Source organism: Schistocerca nitens, chromosome 3 (genome assembly GCF_023898315.1).
Source record: "Schistocerca nitens isolate TAMUIC-IGC-003100 chromosome 3, iqSchNite1.1, whole genome shotgun sequence".
In the NCBI taxonomy this organism is placed as follows: Eukaryota; Metazoa; Arthropoda; class Insecta; order Orthoptera; family Acrididae; genus Schistocerca; species Schistocerca nitens.
Window position 1 is genome coordinate 681,037,483 of NC_064616.1, and position 19,529 is coordinate 681,057,011.

General features: G+C 39.3%; 1 protein-coding gene across 3 annotated transcripts in view; it reads right to left on the minus strand.

Moving 5' to 3' along the window:
• LOC126248638 (tRNA (guanine(6)-N2)-methyltransferase THUMP3-like) overlaps positions 1-16,515 on the minus strand; it is a 136,813-nt gene extending 120,298 nt beyond the window's left edge. For all 3 annotated transcript variants that reach the window (XM_049949820.1, XM_049949821.1, XM_049949819.1), the window contains exon 1: positions 16,229-16,515. In XM_049949820.1, the coding sequence (XP_049805777.1) occupies positions 16,229-16,411 (183 nt within the window). In that variant the 5' untranslated portion in view covers positions 16,412-16,515. The remainder of the gene's footprint in view (positions 1-16,228) is intronic.
• Positions 16,516-19,529: the final 3,014 nt, after the last annotated feature.

Below are 19,529 nucleotides of genomic sequence, written 5' to 3' on the forward strand. Positions count from 1 at the left end.
TTGAAAGCTTTAGCAGTTTCTTCCTTACTATAATTATTTTCTCTCAACACGGGCTTCAAATGCTGAAATTCACACTCTAAATGGACATCACCAAATATAATATTTGCCCTGTGTACTAATGTGTTCAGTGCTGCTTTCTTGTGTACAGGTTGGTGAAATCTGTTGGTGTTTAAGTACTCTTCAGTGAGTGTAGATTTCCTGTACACCAAATGACCAAACTGGGACAGATGCTTGCCATCCCTTTCCATAAAATTAATGTTGGACATTTTGGTGCAACAGTTTTCACCTGAGATCGTAAAGCTGTCCCGCCATGCCTTAATGACAATGTACTTCATGTACCTTAATGACTATTATAAGATGACATATGGCACAGCCATGGAATCCCCACTGTCTCCGGTGATCGCAATCTTTTTCATGGAGCAGTTTGAGGAGCAAGCTCTGAATTCTGCAAGGTTGCAACCATCTTGTTTCCTTTGATATGTTGATGCCACCTTCTTGATATGGCCTCATGGTGAAAATGCACAGCACCAGTTCATCAATCACATGAACGGTGTCCATCCCAACATTAAATTTACTGTCAAATTGGAGAGGGGTAGCAGGCTTCTGTTCTTGAATGTTTTAATTCAATGGCAGGCAAGAGGATGGCTTGGTCATTCAATGTACAGGAAATCTATGCACACTGACCAGTACTTAAAGTGTTAAGCACAGTTTGATAGTACTGCTGACCCCATGTGATAAAAAGTTTATTTCTATTAACAGCATTAGTGACCTTATTATGCTATTTTGGGGCACATCTGAAGTTACTTTTGATTCTGTTGAACATTCACCACTGAAAATAGTATGTTAGGTTTCACTAGTCAAAAAATTCTTTGAGACAATCACATATCTCCGAAAATATTTCAGGCAATTTTATCTTGCCAGTTACTTGACAATGTGGTAGGGTGTCAGACACTTTGGAAATCTAGGTTAGATGTATTCTCCCTTTTCATCTGCATCTACTACTTGCAACAAATAATGTGTGAACAACATGAGCTCTGGTTCACACAAGTGGTTTTTCCTGAACTTGTATTGAATTTTTGTAAGAAACATCCCAGCATTTGCCTTATGTGAAACCAAGGAAAACATAAAACTGGCTGGCCAGATGGGAATTGAACTCCAATTGTCCTGAATGCCAGTCCTTCCTGTGCAGTGTCTTAATCACTACAATCAGCTGTAAGGACTATCACACTACAGTATATCTGTCCCTTGTTTTTGTCTTGATAGAATATTAAACAAAAACAAAAAAAAAACAAATGAGGATGATTAGAGTTTAACATCATGTTGACAATGAGATTGTTAGAGATGGTACTTGCTCAAACTGTTTCAAGGATGGTAAAAAAAAAAAAAAAAAAAAAAAAAAAAAAAAAATAATCCTTTCAAAGGAATCATCTTGGCACTTGCCTGGAGCAATTTAGGGAAATCATGGCAAACCTAAATCTGGACAACCAGATGTGGATTTGAACCACTGTCCTCCTGAATTTGAGACAAGTGTGCTAACCACCGTGCCCCCTTGCTCAGTATTATTATAGACAAAGTGAGGGTAAGTAAATCTTCAATATAGTTGTTATTTTCTATTAGTACAGCACTCTTTGGAAATAAATTTGCCATGACTCACATAAATGTGCCTCCTTGATGTGTTAGTACATGACTTATCATATTCTGTGGTTCGCATTTTCCATAATATATAGTGAGTTGGCTATCAGTTCACTGAAGCACAGTCAAAGTGTCAACTTCCACAGGCACTTTGCTGAACAGAGATGAATCAGGCTATCACTATCTGGTAATAAACTAGCCAATGCCAACGTTTTCTAGAGCTAACTGAATACCTGACTGCCAAATAAAGGTACTGACAGGAGACTGTGTGATTTGTGGCATGTTATCTGATTGTGTTGATCCAAGGTTCTGAATTCAGAAGCATTTGAGCTTGGGCTGTAACTTCAGTGAGCACAGCTCAGTCAAGGTTTAGCACTGTTGATATGCCCTATTAAAGTATTTGGTCACTGCTAGGGAAATGTATCATGGGTATGATTGTGGGAGGTCTTACTGACACATGTGACTTCTTGAATTGTTGATATTAAAGCCTACATGAAAAAACATGAAGTAGTGGCCTAAGGTAACTTGGGCAATGGTTTTAGGCCCCGAGGCATGCTCAGCTACTTCTACACTCACACTTTGCTACACAAAGTTGCTAAATAGATATAGAATGGACCGCACAAAGCTAGTGAAGTTGGAAGAGGAATGAAATAATTTCAAATGGGGTTATCAGAAGAATCACAGAAAATACAGACCAAATAGAATTAAAATGAAGACATATGTTTTACTACAGAGGAACGATGCATACAGGAAATTTAAATGCAGACTTCATTGTGAACAAGAAAATTAAAAACAATATAACACATAGTGAAGGCATTCCTGAAAAAACAGAGACACTTGCCCAAAAAATACAAAATACATTCTATGGAAATCATTCACTCAAATATATCTATGTGCTCAAATTCTACGGAGGAGGCAGAATATCTCCAAAACAAGTTACAGAAGCTACGAGATGAAGGCAAATTCCAGTATGGCAATGGGATATCCTACCGTGTAAGTACAACAAATCACAAACAACAATTCTTCTGAGGGAAACTTCAGTTATGATCTCATAAATGACAGAGACCATACACAGTAAATAATTTAGGCATAAAGGAGAATTCACTAAATAGTAGAAGCACTGACTCACTGAAAGGTAGACAAAAAAGAATAACTTTTGGATGAATCCTATAAAGAGATATAGCTCTCTCTCTCTCTCTCTCTCTCTCTCTCTCTCTCTCGAACCTGCATGAATCCCTCCCCCCACACACACTTTTTTCCTTCTGCTTGACCTGGCAGTATGGTGACAGTATCACAAAGGCCTTCACAGGCATGCACTATCCCCACAAAAACAGTTGCAAAGGAGCTTCCGCATCACTGAATATAATCCTGAACTGGAGCAACTGAGGCACATCTCACACCAGGGCTTCAACTACATATCATCACATCCAGAAATACTGCAACGATCCTTTCTACCCCTACTAAAGCAGTATTACACTGCTCACCCAATCTACGTAACATCCTGGTCGACCCCAAAGCTGCTCCCACTCAGAAGCCCTTGCCACAGGTACATATCCCATGCAAGTCTTGCCCAATTCACCCACCTGGCACATCCTACTCTAGTCCTGTGACAGGCCTATCCTATCCCATCAGAGGCAGAGCCACTTGCACTTCATCAGAGTTGCCATAAGTTTCCCCAAGTGAAATTTCTTGATATTTCCCTGATTTCCAGGCTAGTCTTAGTATTTTTCGCTGACAAATTTTAAAATCTCAAGGGTAAGTTAAGACATAAGTTGACACACTGTCTTTGCAGCTACTGTACAAGAAACAATAGTGCAAACAAGGAAATATCTAAACAAAATTTGCAAGCATATGGCATTTCCTGATGTGAGCAAAAATCTTAAGTAACATCGACATCTTTTGTGATGAACTGTTTTTAGATGGAGAAAGCAAGCCAAATGGCATATGTGTTTCAAAATGGTTCAAATGGCTCTGAGCACTATGGGACTCAACTGCTGAGGTCATAAGTCCCCTAGAACTTAGAACTACTTAAACCTAACTAACCTAAGGACAACACACACATCCATGCCCGAGGCAGGATTCGAACCTGCGACTGTAGCGGTCGCGCGGTTCCAGACTGTAGCGCCAGAACCGCTCGGCCACCAGCGGCCAGCGCATATGTGTTTCATTAAGACCACTGATGTTATTTCATTTGAATATAATGAAACACATTTGGTTACAAAAACGAATTTCCTTGGAATCACAAGACGGATTTAATATACCTTCACTGAGTCCAGAAACAACCTCAGAAAAAAGTAGGTCTCTTGAAAGAAGTTTATAAGGTGGGGATGAATTGTGTTAACCAACACTATAGGTGACCGTCAATAAAATTTGCTGTCTCCAGCCACGGCGCCTACAGTGTCAGAATCGGATCCACATGAACCACTCCTCATGCCTCCCTGCCTCTCATTGGCAGCTGCTAGGCTAGTGGCAATAAGTGGTGGCAGCTCTGACTGCAAGCTGATGGGAGTGGTAGGAAGGGGAGAAGCAGTAGTAATGAGGAAGGAGGGAAGCGGCACACGGAACTCAACTGCATCCAGCCAGCGACGATGCGTGACATTTCAGTAAACAAACCATTTATCTACTGAGACAAAAATGAGATTTTTCCAGTGTTTTTCTTCTTCTCCCCCCCCCCCCTGGCATTCTCCCGATTCCCCTGAAATGTTTGAAATTCCCTGATTTCCACAACCTGTAGTAACCCTGTTCAAACACCAGCTCTGTTGCAATTTCTCAACAGAATGAATGGCCACTGCTATATTGTGGCCAAGAGCAGAGTTGACCACCTAGTGGCAGAACATGCTGCTGTACACAACATGCTCAAGTTTAATGACTGCTTCACAACCGATGTGTGTTGTCTGGATTCTTACCCACAGAACTAGGTTCTGAACTACACACATTGGAGTTATCCTTGCAACACATCCTTCATTCCTATAATACTCCTATAAATCTCCACTAACCAACTGCACCCATGTCCTCAATCCAACAGTCACCTCTCTTCTGTTCTGTCACCCACTCCCAATCCACACCTCCATGTATAATAATAATAAAATAATAATAATAATAATAATAATAATAATAATAATAATAACCATCATCATCATGCACCACACACACACAGCAACTTCAACGCCCTGTGTTTCATTCCTATTCTGTACCCCTGATGCCTCTCTCCTACATTCCTATCCTACACTCCTGCTGCTTCCCTCCGAGCTGTAGCAGAATTCACTGAATATGACATGTATGTCTATAATATGTTCTTCAAGAACACAATAAATACAAAATGGACTTGGAAAATGAGCCAATGGAACTAAAAACAACATAACCTATATCTTACCAAAGAATTAAAAAAAATTACAAGATATCATGGTCCTAAATAATTTCTAGAGGAAAAACACATACAAACTTAGAAAGGAATAGAGTCATGAGGCAGGAATCAAAAAATGTAAATTATGAGAATTTCGGTAATAACATAACAGGGAAGTACACTAGATTAAATCAAACAATAACTCCAGTATCTTAGAAAATTAGGATTCTACAGACTTAAGAGGGTAGGGGCAATTATTTAACAATAGTACTTGTGTTTCAGCATAAAATGTTGCAAGTATGAAGGGAGCAAAAGAATTTCAAATGGATCAAGACAGCTACCGATGATAACGTATGAGTTTCAAGCAAACCATAGTACAAATGTAATAGAAAATGTTGAATTAAACAGAACTATTCAGAAATGTCTTCAAGAGGATCTGAGAAGGTACATTGAAAATAAAATTTGGAAACAATAAGTGTAAAAAAATAAAACAAAAACTTTTGTTGGGTACACGCCATATTTCATCAGTTAAGAAGGCAGATGGTAAATTAACAACAGAGAGAAAAATGTTCAAACACACAAAGATTTCTTGCAATGTTTATACAGCTGAAGAGATGATCAAAAAACACAAACAGATGACTGTAAAAATAATGACATTCTAGAATAAATGCCAAATGAAGGGTATAATAAAGTAATTCAAGATATAATAAAACAAAAAGGTGTTTTAATAGTAATGGTTAAACCTGGAGCACAAAATAATAAAGGAAACTGCAATACTGTTTACAGAATGTTTGCTAAAGAAGACATTTCCTCAAAACCAGGGCAGTGCTGCAATTTTTCTACATCATAAGAAAAGAAACAGGCAAGACAAGTAATAATAGAACTGTCAGCTTACTCTCTGTGATGTGCAAGATAGTCACTACAACTATCACCAATAACATTGAAAACACATTGGATTTTAATCACGTAAATGACGAAACTGGTTTCAGAAGTAGATACAGCATGATGAGCCATTGGCAAATAGTGAATGGAACAACAAAGCAAAGCAACAAGTACAAACTGCCACTTTGTCTTGGATTATTAAAAATTGAGAGCTGCGAGTCAATGTCCCTGAAATATGTATTTACAGACTTTGCAAAAGGATTCAAGCTCTATCAAGGATATTGAACAATATTAGACCTCTTCGTGATAGTGACACATTCATAACTGTAAGAAGATTCTGGGACAGATATTCTACATCAGCAATCCTAATGGAAGTTTTCAAATTACTAAACAGTGAAAACGAAGAAGGAATGTGTGTTAACCACTTTCCTTCTATATTTGTGGAGATAGTGCCCCACAGCTTATACATATTTTAAAAAAGTGATAGTTTAGAATCAAGAGCAGATAATCACCACATAAATTGTTTGTATTATGACCAATTTCAGTTCTCAGACCATCGCCATCACGTATCATAAGAAATTTAAAATATCTTATCTGGTGGTATAAAACCTATGGCGTCAATAAAGTAATACATGGAAACATTTTAACGTATCTTAATAGAACAAGAAATTGAAACTTGAGTAGAAAACCACCATGCTGATGTAGCATGTTATACCATTAAAGAATGGGAGTGAAGGAATATCTTAGAAAATGGAGGCAAGAGCTAAGGTTTGATAAAAATAACAGGGCAACTAGAAAAGAATTGTGTGCATGATACAAAGAGATGAGAGGAGAAGAAGAAGAAATGAATCAAGAGAGACCACACGAAACTTACAATTTCATCCTTGCAGGATCCCCGTAATATCTGCTAATGCAGTTATGCAAGTTTCTTCTTTTGGTAAGTTCAGCTAACAGCAACACTGAATTTTTGAGCTTAACCTTGAGAGCTACTAAATAAAATGTTCTGCACAACTGGGAATGGAAATAAATGAAAGTTAAACTGAATAGCTAGCTGGGGGCTCGAACTGCCATTCTTCCAAATGTGAGTACATTACATTAAGTGTATCAACTCGTTTCGTTCATGTTCAGTAATGCAGAATTTGATATTGAGGATTAAAGTTCCACATTTGTGCAAATGATAAATTGAAGTTTAATGCTGCAATTCAGTACCTAATGAAAAATGTACAATTAAGACTTCATTTTAATATCATAATATCACAAACATTTATAGAAAATCTGAGATGGCTGGATCAAATTCTGGAGGCTGTAGGAAATAATAGAATAGTATTGTCACCAGATGAAGTTAAGACCTGTGCCAAGAAAGTGAAATTCTATGGATTGCAGTCCCACTGAGTTTGACTCATGAGTAAGAAATACCTTTCCACAAAGTGAATGAAATTTTCCAGATAGCTGTGTTGTAAGGAGTTTATACTGAGGGAGCTCCAAGAAGAGAGAAAGATTGTTACCACATTAGGCAAATTTCTGGGATGCTACACAAAAGATCTAAGCTTTCATCTTGGTAAGTACAACATGAGAGTGCTGATACCTGACAGGGAGAACTGAACACAGTTGGTGTTGAATCTGGAGGAGACAACCCACGCAGGACTAAATGGAGAAGTTGCACTGCAATACAAAACTTGTGACAAGAGTACACAACTTGTACGTGTACAAGTTAATTGTAAGAGCAATGCCTATGAAAAACAATGTACTGAGTTTGAATCCCCGTCTGGGCAGGATCGTTGCCACTAACCCGGGGGGGGAAAAAAAAAGGGCGCAAATAAAGAAAAACCACTTGTCAACAGCAAAAACCAATGACATTTAATTACAAAAACTTAATTAATATACAAAATAATAGGTAACCTTACACAAAAGAGCCATCATATTTATTGAGGGCAACTATTTACTGTCATAAAACTTTATTTTATTATATAGTGTTTTAACTTTTCTTGCACTTTAATCTAGAATCATAGTGACTGTAAAGTAAAGTTTATAAGGAGCAATCAAAGAGTTTCCATTTGAGGGTGTTGCTGCAGCATATATGGAACATGGCACAACTCCGATACGGGTACATAAGCACTGACTTGCAGGCATGGGAATAGTGTGGGATCTGTGTCTTTCAGATGTGCATGTGCTAAATGCAAAAACGTAAAGTACAGCAATTTTATCACCAAATGCATATAATCAGGACCCACCCACTGTTATTCTTTTCTTGGCTGCCAAAGGACAAATACTGGCATACACCTGTCAGAGAATGAAGACCGTGTAAGGGAGCAGCATGTCTGTCGAAAACCACAGTTATGGAATGGAGCTCTAAGTTCTATGCCGGTTGCAATTCAAAACATAATGCAGGTCAATCTGGGTGGTCAGTCTCATCCATTATGGACAACAATGTAAGTGGGAGACAGTCAAGCATCCGCCCCATGCAATTAGCGTGCTTTCAGTCCCTTAATAAAGGCCTTGAAGTGTCAATGAGGATGTCAAGCAGGCAGTTACAGACTTCTAAACACAGCAGAACATGGGTCTTTTGCCATACAGGTGATTTACCACATAGGGAGATTATGACCCCATGGGGGTAACACTGACCCTTTGGTCATGTTCACCCTTTTCTTTTCAATTCTGGATAAACTTATATATCTTCTTGCAAATAAAAAGTATTATATAATACAGTGGAACTCATTGATTTGAATTCACATATCTTAAAACAAAATTTTAAAAAAATCATAGCTCAAAATTTTTTTAAGCATGTCCTACATATCTACTTCTGAAGTCAATTGGTAAAAACTTTCTTGGCCCAGAAGAAATGGTTCATCCTGTCATCAGGTTCTTATATGTTCCAATTCACACATTTTAATGAAGTTGTCTGACCTTGTTGATAGTACAAACAATTTTAACAATTAATAATTCATATTTCTTTAAAAAAAGAGTATCATTTACATCCGAACTTTTTTCCTTCCGGGGTAAAATTAACATCCTAAATACTATCACTGAATTTCCATTAATCCACGTGTAATTGCCTAAATATGGTGTAAAACAAAAGTGCAGTTTATAATCAGTGTTTGCAAATTATGATTGGGGCAACCATGAATTTAAATTCAAAGATAGTCTTGGACAGCCACTGTTGTTTCAAATGTTCTGTTTATTGCACAAGTTTTAGATTGAGATTCATGTTCTGTTTTAACTTTAAAGAATGGACACAATTCACTACAACTTTATTGCTCAGTGAAATTAAAGAATAAAGCGTCAGTTTGAACACAAAATAAAGCCATAACTACATTAAAAACTGAACTGCAATGCATAGAACTTAGTAAAGGTCTCCAGGTGCAAGATGGTACTTAGATGTGCGTAAGGAAACATTGGAAGAATTGAGTGATCGTCTAAATTAACAAGAGGCTGTACTCTAAACTCCCAGGCGAATAGGACATGGACAAGAAAAATAAAGCTCTAGCTTAATCTTTGGTTTCTTATTTAAAGTATCCATTCTTCTTTTCAAGAAGAAAAAAATAGCCTTTCAAATACAAAAAGAAAGAATAGCTGTTCACACACTGAATATTGGCCGAAAATCATTCAAAAGGTCATCAAATGAAAACATATCTGCACTACATAAAAAGTTCAAATTGTCTGCAGGTACAAATGATATAAGCTATCCTCAGCCTAGTTGTTTCAAGTCATCCACAGCTAGCGAAGAAGTCTCAAAGGCCAACAAAAATCTTTTCCTAAAGTGTGATAATTTTTCATCTTGACGTAATGAAACTGCCAGAAGCTCTGGAAACTGATGAACGTAATTTTGATCCTTCAGACGATACTGTCGTTGAAGATTTGCTGCTCACTAAATGTGAGTGTCAAGGTTTTTTTTCTTCTTTTTTCTTCCTCTCAAAATGAAATTTGTTAAGGTGAAGGTAGTTGGGGGAAAAAAGGGAAAAGCAAATTTTTCATTATGTTTGTATTATTCAAAAAGTTGCAACAAAGGAAAAAGCAGTTGAAGTGATGGGGGTTTTACTCCACTGACACAATGAAAACTGCATTTGATCCAAATGAACATGATATTTTCACTGTCCCATTCAGTCACGTGATTGGCAAGCTGCCTCCAACACAGCTATAGGCTGATGGGCATAGAATTCTGCATAAATTTCAAGCAAGAATTTTAGGAAAAGAAGTTTAATGGTTTTGGCAGTAAAAGTTTTTTGTAGTGTATTTAAAATAAAGGATTGACAATTACATTCATAGAAATGTGTGTTTCACCAATACCTAGCTTATCAACATTATACAAAACATCCAGTTTTCAATGGGAATCTTTGAGAGCCATTTCCAGGGATCAAACTCATACCACACTACACTAACATTTATCCCAGGACCATTCTGCACATGTTTATAATAAAACAAATTTAAAGGATCAATGTGACCCCACGTCATGGGATAACATTGACCCTTTCAATTTTTTCCCCCTATTAACCTATGAAAAACAGGGAATACACAAGCGTCCGATTCCACTCGTCTGCTTTGACCCATGACGTCACCAATATGGCAGAAACGACCATTCACTACAACTCCAACATGGCGTCTAAGATGTTATTACGTAAACATGACAACAAACATGAAAATAGATCGAAAAACCAACACACACATCTTCCTCCAAAATTATAATCAAACTAACGGGACAAGCATGGAAAATTGGGGGTTTTTGGATGGGAACAAACTAAATATAAACACATAAACACCCACCACCATACCAAACCTCACAAAACGAGAAAATAAATTGACAACACAAAATTCCCATGGTCAATGGAGGCGTCCGATCCCACCCGTCGGCTTTGACCCGTGACGTAAGGGTGTTGTGGTGTGTGACGTCACGACAGCATGGAGTTTAGTTTATGTGTGTGTTGTGTTTATAGATGTCATTTTGTTGTGGTCATTGGTGCCCTCTGTTGGTGTGTTTATGGTTTGCATGTTATGTGGTGTATTGGGTTCATTGTTGTTTTGCTGTCTGATCTGTTTAAGTGTTGTTTTTCATTGTGCTTTCACAGAAATTGGTTTCAGTGAATTAACTATTAAGTTTCTGTTGTGTCTAAGTTATTGTAGTGCTGCTTTCTGTATGTCGCGTGTTAATTTGTGGCTGCTTTTGTTAGGTATGGATATGACGGATAAATTTAACAGTGCTCGTTTGCATGCGGAAATAGGGGACAATATGTTGTCCCTCACAAAATTTCTACAATAATTTGGGTTGCTGGCCGAAGTTGTGAAGTGCAGTGTATGTCAGCAGGAAATGCAGTTGGCAAAAGTTCCGGCGTCTCGGACCAGGGACTGCTACATTTGGCGGTGTTGTAGGGACAACCTATGGCACTGCATAAGGCTTGGTACCTGGTTTGAGAGGTCTAGGTTGGGCATGCGAGAGATTGTGTTGATGACGTATTATTTTTGTTATAGATCCCCTCACAGTTTTTGTGCACATGAGACTGGTGTGAGTGAGAGGACGGTTTTTGACTGGGGGGTTGGGTTGTTTGGGGAAGGAGACCAGACAGCGAGGTCATCAGTCTCATCAGAGTAGGGAAGGACGGGGAAGGAAGTCGGCCATGCCCTTTGAAAGGAACCATCCCGGCATTTGCCTGGAGCGATTTAGGGAAATCACGGAAAACCTAAATCAGGATGGCCGGACGCGGGATTGAACCGCCGTCCTCCCGAATGCGAGTCCAAGGTGGTTTTTGACTGGTTTTCGTTTTGTAGGGAAGTTTGTTCGGAATACATTAAGTACAGGGATAAGTTCGGTGGGCCTGGGGTGGTAGTGGAGGTTGACGAGTTGCAGTTTGGGAAGAGGAAGTATGAGAGGTGTAAGTCTCTGGTTGGTGTATGGGTGTGGGGGGGCCATTGTATCTGGGGTTGGTTTTTCAGATTGTGTTTTTAGGGCTTTGGAGGGGTGCACGAAAAGTGAATTGGTGGGCTTAAATGAGGAGTGTACAGAGGAAGGCAGCACAATAGTTTGCAATGCTTTTTCATCTTATTGGGGGTTGGGCGAGAGGGGGTATCATCATTTAGTTGTTAATCGCAGTATAGAATTCAAGAATTATGAGACTTATGTACAAATACGACAGAGCGGTTTTGGGGGCAGTTAAGTCAGTTATTGGGAGGGGGAAGAGGTGTTCTTCTAACCTTCAGTGCCATTTAGATGAGTATTGTTGGTGAAGAGGGACCCTGGGGACTGCTGCATTTTTTTTTTTTTTTTTTTTTTTTAAAAAAGGGCAATTAGTAAAATGCATAGGCCGAAGGTGGTTGGTTAAGGAGGTGTCGTGAGGGTGGACAGCTGAAGCTCAGGGGGGAGGGGGGGTGGGTGTAGTAGTTGGTAATCTTTGTGGAGGCAGGTGGGGGGGGGCAGCTGTTTTATGATTATGTTGTGGAGAATCTATTTTGTTGCAGTTGTTTCTGAGTTGTAGTGTGTGACTGAGATTTGTTTATTTTTTGGTTGTGATTTGTTGATGAATCTTTGATTTTGGGGGGAGTGTGGAGGTTGGGTGGCGGCGGGGGTGGCAGGTTGTGGGTGGGTTGGGAGTTTCTTTTGGTTGCGTTTTTTGTGTGTGTGTGTGTGTGTGATGGCTGACCTAGAGTGCAGCACTAGAACTTTTTTGTGGTAAGTAGTCGTTCTTTTGGGTGATTATTTGTGTGTTATGATGGTTGGTGGGGTACTTCTGTGTTGTTTGATTGGTGGTATTGGTGTTTTGGTATCATGAGTTGCTGTTGATCTATATAGATTACGAGAAGTGTCCCGATTCCAATGCGCGGTTGTAGGTACTTGTGTTTTGGTATCATGAGTTGCGGTTGACTTATATACGTCAAGGGAAGTGTCCGATTCCAATGCGCAGTCGCAGCTATGGGTGTTTTGGTATCGTGAGAGCTGTTGTGTTCGGTTCCAATGCGTGATCGTAGCTATGGGTGTTTGGATATCGTGAGCTGCTGTTGAGCTACATAGGTCAAGGGAAGTGTTCAATTTCAATTTTTTTGTCTAGGGTTTTGTGGTAACAATGGTTGCGGTGGTCGTGTAATTTTTGGTGTTTTATAATGTGGTAGTGACAGGTGCGGTTGAGCTATATAGGTGAAGGGAAGTGACTGATTCCAGAGGATATTGTGTGTAATGGAATTTGGGAGTTGGTGTTGTGTACTGAATGTGTTTTAATGTACGTAGGGATGTTTGACTTTTGACTCTTTGAGGTGTTGTGGTTTTTGTTTTGTTTTTCGTAGTTGTGGTTGAATTTTTCATATCAATAGTTATGGTTGACCTACATAGGTCACGGGAAATGAGCGATTCCAATTTTCGTAGTTTTGTATGTAGGTGTTGGTGTTTTGGTATCATCAACTGCGGTTGACCTATAAGGTCAAGGGAAGAGTCCAATTCCTGTAGATTTTGTAATTATTGTTTTTTGTTCATCGTCGTGTGTGTTTTGGGATCATGGTGTGTGTGTGTGTGTGTGTGTGTGTGTGTGTGTGTGTGTGGTTTTTTTTACTGTTATATTTAGCTTGTCTCCTCCCTAAAATTCCCAATTTCCCACGGTTGTCCTGTTAGTTTCATTATATTTTTGGAGGGAGATGTTATTGTCTTATTTATAAGTACTTTTGTGTTTGTTTCCTTGTGTATGTTGTAACATCATAGGCGCAATATTGGAGATGCTCAGAATAGCCGTTTACGCCATATTGATTACGTCATGGGTCAAAGCAGACGGGTGGAATCTGACACTTCCATAATCAAAAAAATCCTCAGAACACAATAGGACCCAAAAAAGACAATTTTACTCACTGGGTTGGTGTTTTTATTGTTTTAATACACAGGTTTTTCTACCCTGAAGCTAGGACACAGTTTTAACCTACCACGAAGTATCAAAACAGCTCACATATACCACTACACAGTAAAGACTCATTCTGGAAAAAATACCTTTGGCTAGGCCACTTCTCTGCACTATAGCTTCATCCAGGTATATGGGTTCTGCACACAGGAGAGCTTCTGTGAAGCTTAGAAGGTAGGCTAGAAGTCCTGGCGGAAGTAAACGTTTGAGGAAGGGGCGTAAGTCATGTCTGAATAGTTCAATCAATAAGAGCATTATCACAAAAGGCACAATTCCAGAGTAAAGGTCTGGTCCTGCACACAGTTTTAATCTGAAAGGAAGTTATAAAAAAGTGCACACTGCTGCAGACAAAAATCAATCAATCGGCTGAGACTGTAACATTTTATAACTGTTGTGGCAAAGGACGGATACATATATATATATATATATATATATATATATATATATATATAACAAAGAGGGGGGGGGGAAGACAATGTTATAGCAATGAGTTATCAGTTTATAAAAGAAGTGGCCCTGTGTAATGATTTTTTCTAAACAGATATTTCATCTGGCAAAAAGTTTTCTCACATATTCCACATACTCAAAAATGTCCTTGCTATGATCTATGGGAAAATGAGTATATCTAGTCTAATTAATATTTTGTAGACTACCACAGAGATAATGAACAGATGATGCCAGTTAGTGCACTTCTCTTGTGGGAAGTGTCGCAGCTGAACATTCTATTCTGAGAACATATGATGGGAGAACTATCACATTTGGATTATTAACTTCTACGATTATTGGTGGGCCATTTGGTGCCAGACGCATCTATATACGGCTAAATTTCTGTTGAGAAGTTCAAACACTTCAAGTGGTTGTATTTTCAACCAGCAGCCACCATTCAACATATGGTAAACCCCTACAGCTGTGTACTACGTAGCCTGCAAAATTCCAAAATACATCACACAGCCAGGTAGAATTAATATAACTACAAAAAGTGCCCCACAAAAGTTCACACTATGAGCATTGTTACAGCCAGTCTCATTTTCCTTTGAATGTTCTGACATGTGACGTACTGTTGAATAGTGTGGCTCACTGTGCTAATGCCAGACTAAAAATCTATGGGTACAGGATTTGATCCCCAGGCAACCACTTACTGCTTCAGCTCAGCTCACAAAACAGATCAATCCAAGGGGCATCAGTGGCTCATTCAATGCCATGGACGTAGCCAGAATTGCCCCCCCCCCACCCCAGTGGGAAGTGAGAAGTAATTCCCAAAAATCACAATCAATGGAGATGAATAGGAAGGCAGTTGCGCCACAATAAAGAGTCAATTGAAATTATGACCGATGATGGCTACCACCGGAGTTGTGATTGGGAGCCTAATACTCAACACGTGCACAGAGTACATCCTGGCAAGATACCTCGAGGCGGGGTACAAATTTACCCTTTCCAGAATGAACTTTCATTTTGCAGCAGTGTGTATGAGGATTTGAAACTTCCCTGTGGATTAAAACTGTGTGAGGAACTAGAAAATGACCCTGGGACCTTTGCCTCTTGAAGGAAAGTGCGCTATCGACTGAGCTATCCAAGCACAACTCACAACCCCTTCAAGCTGCAACCTGTTTGATGACACTGGAACTTGGGCACATTCTCTCTCTCTCTCTCTCTCTCTCTCTCTCACCACCAATAGGAAAACTATGTAGATGCCCTCAATGTTCAAACAGAAAAAAAAGGTATGACACTCAAATTAAGGCCATGCCTTTTTTATGAGCTTACCTATCTGGAAACCTGAGAAACTTATGTTAGTTGAAATTGCAAGGAAAGGCAGTAAAGAAACAGCAATAACAGCTGGCAGCTGGTTGGAGAACTATATGCATATATACATTACCACCATCAGCAGACCAGTGCCAGACAATGTGTTAGACACGTGATGTAACAGTATTGTGGTACTGACATTATCCATGTGCAAACAATAGGACAGTGAAAATACTGCAGTTAGTTCACTTCTATATTACTTTTTAGGTTGTGTAGACTGATCTGTATCATAATCCGTGGTCTGTGTTGGGTCGGGTAGGAAAACGATAGTATTGTTTAGAGCTGGCAGAACCAACAAATGTGATGATATGAGAATAACTATAACATTTGTTACAGCACAGTTTATGCAGTTGAATGAGTGGTTTATGTCACGTTTTTCATGATCCCATGATGCTATGTCACTTTTCTGACGATTCCATGGTTCAGAGATGACGGGTGGTATCGGTAAGTTCCATATTTAAAGATTATACGCGAAATAACAAACTGTTACTAAAACTGGTGACAAGCGTTTTGTACTTTTTGTCCCACTTAGGATCAAAAACTTACTACAACCATCATGGGTGCCCAAAACACCTTGATACTGCAGGCGTTATGCACTAACAGATGCTTGTCATAGTGACTATGTCACAGTTACCGGCAATCTACTTCATGGAAAACTACAAAATCATTAAACACGCGGCTAAATCACATACGAAAAAACCATATTTACCTCTGGAATTTGACTCGATAAGACGTTAGCAAATACTCTTCCTCGAGAAGTACAATGTTCTGCGAGAAAAGCGTTCTTGAATTCACTTGCTGGAACTGATTCTAGACCACTAGCAACAGTTGCTTCCACAGTGCACCTGGTGGCTTGTGCTGCACTAATTTCCATTAATTTGAATATATTCATTGTCAAAGAAAATTTATAATCCACGTAGAAATATATTACAAGTCTACTATATTACAGCGCAGCACAACAAACACGCAGGCACACAGCTGTTGATGTTTACATCGAACCAAAGAACACCTACAATTACCTACAAGTTCAAAGATTTCCACAAAGATATTCTTAACCAGGCAGAAGGAATTTATGCCAGATTTCAGGATGCATGCAAAAGTGGCATGAACGGAAACTCGCCACTATAGACCGCCACGCAAGCCGGTGTTACGAGACGTCGCATCTTCGTGGGGATAGTCTACCATCGATGCAGTACTGTGATCAGGCAAATCCAAATTCTGAATGGTCTGTCTTCAATCGTGAGATATACAACGTCTGATAAACTGTTTCCCTAGACCTCAAAAGACCGATGGTCTGTCTGAAAGGTAAGATCTCGAACTGTATTGATATTATATAAATGACATTTAAAGATGATGTGAAAGTGAACAGCCACATACTTAATTTCATAGACGTAACATGTTAGTAAAAACTGGGTTTTAAGGTTTCTCGGGAAGTAGTTTTAATGATGTCATCTATTAATGCTGGAAGTTAACCTATTTTCGCCGCAATCACTGATGTTATAGTAGCAGATTTTCTGCTTTTGTGTCTCATTAATTTGTATTTTTATTATTTTGCTTTGTTTTCATGGTAAACTGGAAATGTTCCATGATGGCTTAGATATTTTATTATTTAAGCGAGGTCATATATAAGAAAGCGAAAAAGATTTAGGTTTCACAATAACAGATGAGAGCTGACGCCTACACTGTTTATACATAAAACCATAAATTGATGAAGCAATTTTCATTACTAACAATTTTAACTCCTCATGAACCATGGACCTTGCCGTAGGGGGAGGCTAGCGTGCCTCAATGATACAAATTGCTGTACCACAGGTGCAATCATAATGGATGGGATTGAGATACCAGACAAACCTGCAGTTCTCGAAGAGGGGCAGTAGTCTTTTCAGTAGTCGCAGGGGCAACAGTCTGGATGATTGACTGATCTGGCCTTGTAATATCAACGAAAACGGCCTTGCTGTGCTGGTACTGTGAATGGCTGAAAGCAAAGGGAAACGATAGCTGCAATTTTTCCCAAGGGCATGCAGCTCTTACGCGTGGTTAAATGATGATGGCATCATCTTGGTTAAAATACTCTGGAGGTAAAATAGTGTCCCATTCCAATCTCTGGGTGGGGAATATTCAGGAGGATGTCGTTATCAGGAGAAATAAGTTGTTGAAACGTTGCTGAAGAAAGACCCTTTGATTCAGATGATAACCCAAGAAGACTTCATCATCAAGGTAGACACGAAGCCCACCCCCACAATAGTAGTACAAGTTTATATACCAACTAGTTCCACAGATGATGAAGAGATTGAAGAAATGTATGACGACATAAAATAAATTATTCAGATAATTAAGGAAGACGGAAATTTAATAGTGAAGCGGAACTGGAATTTGGTAGGAGGAAAAGGAAATGTAGTAGGTGAATATCAAGTGGGGGAAAGGAATGAAAGAGGAAGCCGCCTGGTAGAATTTTGCACAGAGCATAATTTAATCATCACTAACGCTTGGTTCAGGAATCATGAAAGATGGTTGTATGTTTGGAAGAAACCTGGAGACACTGGAAGAGTTCAGATTGATTATAGAGTGGTAAAAAAGAGATTTTGGAACCAGATTTTAAACTGTAGTACAATTCCAGGGGTAGATGTGGACTCTGACCACATTTTATTAGTTATGAATTGTAGATTAAAATTGAAGAAATTGCAAAAAGTTAGGAATTTGAGGAGAAGGTTTGCAAAATACTAACACGAATTCTTTGCAGAAAAATGGAAATGCTGGTAGATGCCGACCTTGTGGATGATCACTTTGTACTCTGGAGAAATGTAGGAACATATGAGGCAATACCAATTCTACGACTTCTCATAGAAGATAGGTCAACGAAAGTGAACCCAAGTTTATAGCATTTGTAGACTTAGAGAAAGGTTTTGACAATTTTGACTCTGTAAGGGTCTACAGGTCGCACTTAGCTGTATGATGCGTAACACGTGCTCGCCAGCCGACCTGTCTGGAATGCTGACAATTTGCTTGGTCAGTACACGTGTGTCCGGCCGCAGGGCGACGCAGCAGTAAGCGATTGGCCGCCGTCCGCAGCGCGCCGTATTAACTAGCGCGGCCTCAGGCGCGATTTTGTCTCTTTTCGTAGCTCTCCATGGAGCCTTTCGATACAACCGTAATTAGGATGTCAGACATAGCGATGATGGGTGTCGTATCGTGCGTGTCTTATAATCCGTCTTTGTTAATAAACTGTTTAAACTTACTTCTCGGTGTCCGCGTATTGCTGTACCTCAAGGACCCACCACTTACAAATCCTGACAAAATATTCGTGTAATCATCATTCGGGGCAACAACACAAGCTACCCCCTTATAGAAGTGGTGTCAGCATGAGGATAATTATGGAAAATGTACAGTCCTGAAGAGGTACAGCACAATATGAACTTAGAGCAGCAGTAGCAGCATGAACATCTTCCGACTACGCGGGGACATCAAACGCTGGAATTCAGGTTGGTCTACTCCAGTTTGGCTAGAATACGAAAGGCAGTGACGGATTTTTATTTTACATTTGAGTGACTCGGCGTTAAATTAGACGAAATGTCGCAATCCAGTCAAAGTAACGTTGTCGATCTACAAACTGTTATTAATGAACTGCAAGAAGAGATTCGGCAGTTAAAAGCAGAAAGAAGCGAGCGTAACATTCCGAAAGACTTGGAAAATGATAGTTCACGCAGTACAGATACAACTGCAATAAAGAATTTTTCATTATTACCATTAGTACCAGTGTTTAGCGGGAAACCCGAAGATGATGTGAAGCTGATTTGCGTGAACTTGAAGGTGCCGCCCTGTTAGGATCATGGACAGATTCTGATAAGCTAGTGGTTGCCAAATTAAGAATTCAGGGTGCAGCACAAAATTTCATTAGCGCAGAGCCTACTTACATGAAAACAAAAGATTACAATGAGTTTAGAACGATTGTTCTTCAGAGTTTTAAACGTAAAGACGCGATCAGATTTTACAGAGAACAGCTTCACAGTTTG